Source organism: Perca fluviatilis, chromosome 8 (assembly GCF_010015445.1).
Source record: "Perca fluviatilis chromosome 8, GENO_Pfluv_1.0, whole genome shotgun sequence".
Classification (NCBI taxonomy): domain Eukaryota; kingdom Metazoa; phylum Chordata; class Actinopteri; order Perciformes; family Percidae; genus Perca; species Perca fluviatilis.
This window is the reverse complement of record NC_053119.1, coordinates 28912613-28920126: the sequence shown is the minus strand read 5'-3', so window position 1 is coordinate 28920126 and position 7514 is coordinate 28912613. Positions and strand designations below refer to the sequence as shown.

The 7514-nt window shown below is 38.1% G+C and overlaps 1 protein-coding gene across 2 annotated transcripts; it reads right to left on the bottom strand.

The window, feature by feature from the left end:
• Window positions 1–249: 249 nt before the first annotated feature.
• On the bottom strand, window positions 250–3039 carry LOC120564644 (interleukin-17C-like). 2 transcript variants are annotated; one of them, XM_039809803.1, is made up of 3 exons: window positions 2978–3039; window positions 2646–2869; window positions 250–930 (listed from the first exon to the last, which is right to left on the bottom strand). In XM_039809803.1, exons 1-3 carry the CDS (start codon window positions 2990–2992, stop codon window positions 681–683), a joined length of 489 nt encoding a protein of 162 aa, XP_039665737.1. In that variant the 5' UTR covers window positions 2993–3039; the 3' UTR covers window positions 250–680. The 2 variants fall into 2 exon arrangements, with proteins under 2 accessions (XP_039665737.1, XP_039665736.1); XM_039809802.1 differs by having other exon boundaries at window positions 2646–3023.
• Between the last annotated feature and the right edge of the window lie 4475 nt (window positions 3040–7514).

Sequence of the window (7514 nt, the reverse complement as noted above, 5' to 3'; positions counted from 1 at the left end):
AAAGAAGCTGAACATTTAGTCTTCATCAGACATATTAAGTCCCACTGGGACAAAAACCTGCAAGATATCATCAGATAACATAAATAAATATAAAGTTTTCCTCATTCACTCATAAGCATTCTAAAGCATTCAAATGCCCAAACATAACAAAAAAAAAAACCAAAACAAATAAATAGATAATTATTCAAATATTATTAGCGGTTAAATTATTATTTTACAAAACTATACAATAGCTATTGACATCGATGGCGAGGCCATCAATATGAAAATGCCCAGTTTACATAATAGCTGCACTTGGCAGACCTGTAAAACTGTCATAATTAAGAGCAGGCGGCCTATAAAGACCTACAAAACACACATTAATAGATCTATTGATTATGATGTTATCCATTATGACAATAAATAAGCCTACAAAAACAGGCTCATGTACCTTTTGACTTTTGAAGCCTCGTAAATTATCCCAGGGGTGTCGGCTGTGTATTAAGGTGTGGCACTGTCATGAGTCCAAGTTAAACTCAGAGAATCAGAGAGCATGCTGGGCCATTGTTCCCTCTGCACCGATATATGTAGGACCTGACACCCCCTGAGTTAGACGTTCTAAAGAACTTGATGCATTTTAAAACAAACACAACATGAATAGTAGTGTGCCAATGTGACAGCAGGTCTGGATTGGATCCCTTCTAGTAGGAGATACTGGCTCTGACGCAGGTACAGCCCACAGCTACCTTAACAGTAATTGGCTTCAAATGGTATTTCTTCCCACTGTTGCAGGGCTCCTTCTTGAGAAACACCCTGCTCTGGGTTACGCGGTGTGAGTTGTAGTCGTGGCTCTCTATCGGGTGGTTGTTGTTCTGGATCAGGATGCATCCTGAACAGAGGCACTGAGCCTCGGCATAGGTGGAAGGAAAGTGATCCTTCTTTGTTACAAGTCTGAAAAGGAACAGGATGAGGCAGTGAGCAGCTTATCCAAACACAGTGAGGAGATGTGACATCCAATAAGATTTTGCAGTTTTTTCCCTGAGGTTTGTGGAAGACTTAGTATTTGGCGGGGGGTATAGGGGCCTTCTCGCAAGAAAATGTTACATTTTTCAAAGAATTTTAAACCATTATTATTAACATATCTGAGTAAATATGCAATGTTTACATCATTTTGGACCATATTATTACCATATATGTGTCTAAAACTTTGGAAAAGCTAGAGTAGCTAATAAATAAATGACGTTCAGAAAAGCTTTAAGACAAAACTTGCTTAAGTTGTAATTGGTGGATTTCACCAACTACAATCATATCTGAGAAAAGTCATTTAGTTAGTATTAATGCTCACATTGATTTTACATTATTTCGGCTTAGGTGGTGCCCTAACAGCTTGGGTGCTGCGCCTAAGCCTTATAATGGTAAGGGAAAACACTGATACGCTTTCATGAAAATGAAACAAATTTCAATATGAAAATACTTCTGTTTCTACACCAAAAAATACATAAAAAAATATTTTTTCAGAGATACCAGGTCTTTACAACTGCACATTGTTTGTTGACACAAGCAGCTGAAGACTCACCTATCTAAACATGTCTTTTGTGTCGTGTTTGTAATTTTTTTTGTTTTTAAGTTTTTTATTTTCATTTTCATTATTTTATCTCTTTTTTGCTTGTTCATTTTACTGTTATTGGGTCTTATTTAAAAAAAAAATTATCTTGTGAAGCACTTTGTGACATTGTATGTAAAAGGCACTATATTACATACATTTATTATTATATTATTATTTGTATTATTAATTATTATTATTATTAACTTTTTTATTTTATTTATGAACTTTTTTTAACTCAAACTCAACAAAATAATAGTAGAGCAGACCAGGGATGGTTGTAACACTTTTAGCAATTTTCCCAATAAATCAAGAACCATTTACACTACAATAGCCAATTTGCTATATTACACACTTCACTGTGTCACCTACTGAAAAAAAAAATGCATTTAAGTTGTTTTATGAAATAGTTACAGGATGCAAAATTCAATTCCCGGTATTACCAGCGGATAGGCTATGTGGCAACACAGCTGTAGTCATTGGATATAGCGTAGCTACAGGGGACTTTCCCTTTTTTTTTTTTTTTTTTTTTTAAGAGACGGGGTGGGGCGCATATTAGCGTGTCATCAGCGCTCAGAGCCTACAGACCAAGTGCACCTCACCGTAAAGCCTAATTAATAAGGTGAAAATGATGCACGGAAGCAAATATTGTGCAAATATTCATTTTCCCCAGTTACTTCATCATTTCACAGAAGCTTAGGATGCTGAGTGATACCTGATCTGTGGCTGCACCATTCCATCACATGCAAACTCTTGCTTGAGCCTATCACCTTAGAAAGGTTTTCTCCTAACCTGACATATTTTGGGAGGCCTATGAAAACTTTAAGATGTGATGTCCTTGTGATAGGGGATTTTTTTTTTTAGCTTATTCTGAGAGAGTTCAAGTTCTTATCCAGGAAGCAAAATCACGGCAGCATCCGAGGTGAAATTTCATCATAGTTCCCTAAAAGCCTACGGGTTGAGAATCATTTCCCCTCCTGTGCTGTGGGGCCTGTCTGAAAAGTTTTTTTATTTATTTATTTTTTAATCAAATAACTGTGGAATGCGACAGGATGCTACTTACACGTATCTCCAGGGGGACAGGGACCTGTCGTGGAGGTGCTGAGGCGACTGCTGAGGGAAATGCTCCACGGGGCAAGAGGCAGGTGAGTCAGGGGCCGCGGTAGCCGGAGGCTCCGCAGGCTGCGGGTAGCGGTTCATCAGCTTCTCTGCTGCCTTCTGCAGCTCGCGGTCGTCTTCATAGCACTTCGTCCACACGGGCACGAGCAAAAGCCCAAAGATGAGAATCTGTGGATGGGGCGGACAGAAAGTCAGAAGGCAGCTGAAGTGATGGAGAGAGCAAAGGAGAGAGCAGCCGGTAGCAGCAGCTGTCCTGTCTCTCCGTGTGTCACTCACCTGCTTCATGTACATCCTCGGTTTCTTCTTTGTGTCTGACTGACTGTTTACGAGGGAATCTCTTTTGGTATTCACTTGCAATCATCCTCACCGGTCTACTATTTATTGAGTCGGTGCACCTGGGAAAAACCACGGCATGAGGAAATGGAAACGTTTTTTTTAGTTCCTCACTTCCTCTTTCTAAGTAAAAGTACAGTAGGTGTGAGGGATACTGCATGTGTTGTCATAGGAAGGTATCAGACCGAGGGCAGGCCAGGAATTTTCTGCACACACGCACACGCGCGCGCGCGCGCATACACACACACACACACACACACACACACTGAATCAGAGAGTGCTGAGAGGCTGACGTCATACAGGAAATATGCTGTGAAACACACTGTGATGAAACCAGAGACTGTTGCTCACAGTCTACTTTAAGAATGCCCTCTTGACCTGAGAACCAGCATGAGGCAATAATCGTCATAACATCTCTACAAGTCTTTCATTGGCTGTATCGTTTGTAACCTCTCAGGCGTAGATTTCAGTGGGGATGCCGAGGATATGTCCCCCTAATATATAGAAGAGGTTAATTAGTAGACATATATTGCATGCAAATAATATTCATAAATATAAAACCAAAATCACTTAATGAAATAATGTAGCCTACTTGTGTATACCCATGCCCCACCAAACTGACTTCAGATCAGCAGTAATTTATTTTATATTTATAAACATTTCCACAGAAGATATTGTAGTTACTGTTTGTGATTACCATATTTACATGAGTGATACAGATCTGAGAATTCTTCAGAAGGACACATACAGACACAACAATCTACTTTTAAAAGGACAGTATGGGGCCTGTAAGAGCAGCTTAATCCCTTATGTGAAAAATAAAGATGTCATTTCTTGTCATTTTATGTAGATTCAAATTTTGGTGCTTATGGATTTAACAAGGTCTAATTCTCTGTTGTTGAGATGTACACAATTCATAAAAAAAAAAAATCCAGAAATGTGATGTTTTGATATGTAGAAAGTCTTAAACTATACATGAGAATAATTAATACAATGGTTAAATAATAATAATTTCCTTTACATAAATAAAGACATTTGCAGCATAAATTGATGCGGAAAGGATTTGTTGCATAAAAATACGCCAGAATGCAGGAAAGGAAGTGTCAAAATGTTCTGCGGGTATAACGCCCCGCCCCCCATGATGTCAGTCATCCCACAAGTTTAAAAACAACTGTCAAAACAAATACCATTGCTGTAACTTTAGCACAGGATGACATATTTTTAATACCTGTTTGCAATAATCTAATTTTGTTCATAAACAAAGGACTGCTTTACAAAAACACGGAGGCTAATGAGCATCAGCGCATACTGTGGTCTCATTTTGTTTTGCTAACCTTTTCAAACATGAGTAACTTGTTGGCTATCACATGCCCATGTCCTTATTGCCATTAAAAACCTCCACATTGGGGATGTTTCCTGTGGTTGTTTCAGATTACAGTCACACTCCTTACTAACACTATTGCAGGTTTGTTTGGACAAATTTGTAGCTTAGCCACAGAGTGACAATTATCTTTCATAGTTGGCTGATATTCCAGTGATGAATCCTAATAAAAGCCAATTAGCACTGTAAAGGAAATGTCACATCTTTAAAATGATCTTTAATTTATAAAGAAAATGTTCCTGCTACTCTGCTGTACGTGTTTCCCCGTGTTTTACAAGAAGCACAATGGATAGCACTTCCATCACATTTTGGGAGGGCGTTTCTTTGCTGCCATAGAGCAGACATAAATCCAGACTGTGTGTGCGGAATAAGAAGCGGCAGGGAAGGCGATAAGGTCTGGATGGGATGGGGGAAGAGATGATTATTTTGAACCGCTTTCTGACAAAGCATCATGGAGACAGCATCTGTCAGCGAGGGGTTACCAGGCTATGTGGCAGATATGATCTGTGGTGCACTTGACCACCATCAACACACACATTCAAAATTGCAAACATATGGTGTCTTCTGACCACATTCTCTACCATAAGCTGTTTTAAAGACCGGTGTCTGAGAAGTTTTTGGAGGATTGATGTGTTCGATAGATAGATATATTTAGATACATCGCTGAGTAAGACCATTTCTTTTACTATTTGTGTATGCGGGGAGGGAGGGGGGGATTATTTTCAGAACATAATAAATACTCATGAAGAAATACAATACAGTTTTAACTTAAGAGGACATGAGTAATTGAAAACAAACCCACACACACACACACACAAAACAGCTCCCGGCTGTGTCAGACTATGCCAGTTCTGATGATGTAATACATCTTGTTTGGAAAACAGGTTTGGATTATACAATACAGGTTAGCAGGATTTGTTCTTCTTCTTCTTCTTCTTCTTCTTCTTCTTCTTCTTCTTCTTCTTCTTCTTCTTCTTATAATAATAATAATAATTATTATTCATCCTCTCATGGTTTTAGTGCCAGCAGAATTTCCAGCAGAGGTTTGTATAGCTGGCCCCGTAACATTGCCAAACATCCTTTGTAAGTGATTAGGTGTCAGCTATTATTAGCAAACCTTTGTGGTTATGTGTCAATGGCACTGACGCTTAACAAAGTCTTTGTTGTCGTCTTTGTATAGATTCTGCTGTGACGCGCTCCACGGTCTCATTGTTTAGGTAGAATGATTAAATTGTTGACTTTCACCTCACCCATGTGACGACTCCAAACTGAGGATTACAACTCTCTCTCTCTCTCTCTCTCTCTCTCTCTCTCTCTCTCTCTCTCTCTCTCTCTCTCTCTTACATCCACTTGATGTAACAAAAAACAAATAACATGTGCATGTGCATATATGTATTAACATGTTTCACAATCCTTATTTAATTTTACTTTATTTTATTTTATGTAATTTCTTTGATTTTCTCTTTATTTACTTACATGGAATTATTAAAATCTTTCTCCCAGGTCCATTGTCAGGGAATGTTCTGTTGCTTAAAAAAGAAAGAAAAATAAACAGTTAAAAAAATGTATATAAATGTAAATAGTTATTTGTTCTGGATCAACGGATCAACGGATGTACATTTCCAGAATAATTGTCGGATGTTCCCCACCTTCCGCTCTCTGTGTGTGTTGCCGTTCTCAAACTCTGTTGGCTTCAGGAAACAACAACCTATCAAGCTAGCAAGCTACATGCTTTTGAAAAAAAATTTGGATCGAAGGCAGGCGTGCTTGGCTCTGAAAATTATTGTAAAGATTTACAAAGAATATATTTATGGCATTTACGGCTAAACGCCGACCTGTCAATCATATCATGTCTGCAGGACAGAGGCTTAGCAATGCTAACCATGGCACTGTGTACATTAAAATAGCTGTGAACTTGTTTTTGGGTGTTGTCCATGTTTTCATTTTAAACTTAAACCTCTCACTACTGTGTGTTTTCGGTCCGTGTACTTGGCGGCCAACGGATTTTCGTTTTGAAAGGAAAAAAACAAAAACGATAAAAACGGCCAGTTTCCCAATTACCATTAGTAAATAGGAAAAAAAAACGGAAAACAACCCATTATTTGTTTTTTGTTTTGATATTAAAAAACGGAAAACGAAAAACTATCTCGTTAACCGATTGTCTTTGATGTGTTTGTAGATGGAACTCGGAAATTAAAATGTGTGTATAAATCTTATTCCTCATTCATTTTTTTCGTGACCTGGAAGCGATTGGCTGGAACACTGTTTGTTATGGTTCGTGGGGCAGGTTGGCGCAGTTTGTTTTTGTTGCCGTTTGTGGAGCCTGGGCTGTCTTCAGAGACCGCGTTTTTTTACAGTGTGTTTAGGGGACATGCAGCTAGCGGAAAAATGTTGTAGCCTAAAATACACGTCACATCACTTAGAGCACCTTTAAGTAAAAGTACTGTTACTTTGTTGTTTACTCAAGTACAAGTAAAATTACTAGTAAAAGTAGCTAATTTAAAATGTACTGAGTAAGTTACTTAGTTACTTTTTTAACCTCCAAAAATCACATTTATATTGATTTTATATCTTATTTATACTTATTATAGCCCTGTTTGTTTGACAGATATTGTTGTATTAAATCGGAGTCTTTTGCGATTTGATAAGGGAAAGCCATATCATGGTTTCAATTTTAGTTTGTTTGACAGCTACTTTGCCAAAGCAATGGCGCAAAACCTTTAGAGACCTTTTATGTGAAAATGAGAAGTTTTGAAAATGTTTTCGCTTCATTATTATTATTATTATTAGACTATGATGGTTGTCTTGTTGTGTAGACTCATTTTTGATGAATGAGAGCGGTCAGCGCTAATCTCCTGTGACCACTTCATAATAAAAGTCAACTTGTGTTTCGCCACAAGTCCCTGCTGAGCACACCACCTCCGCACACTCCTCTCAGAAAACCCCCGTATCGTTCCAAACTGTGAACCCAACGCAGCTGCTATATCCCCACAAGACATCCCATTCTTTCGGTTTTGTAATATAAAACTAGCACATTATTTATTAATGGTAATCGGGAAACTGGGCGTTTTTCGTTTTCGTTTTTTTCCTTTCAAAATG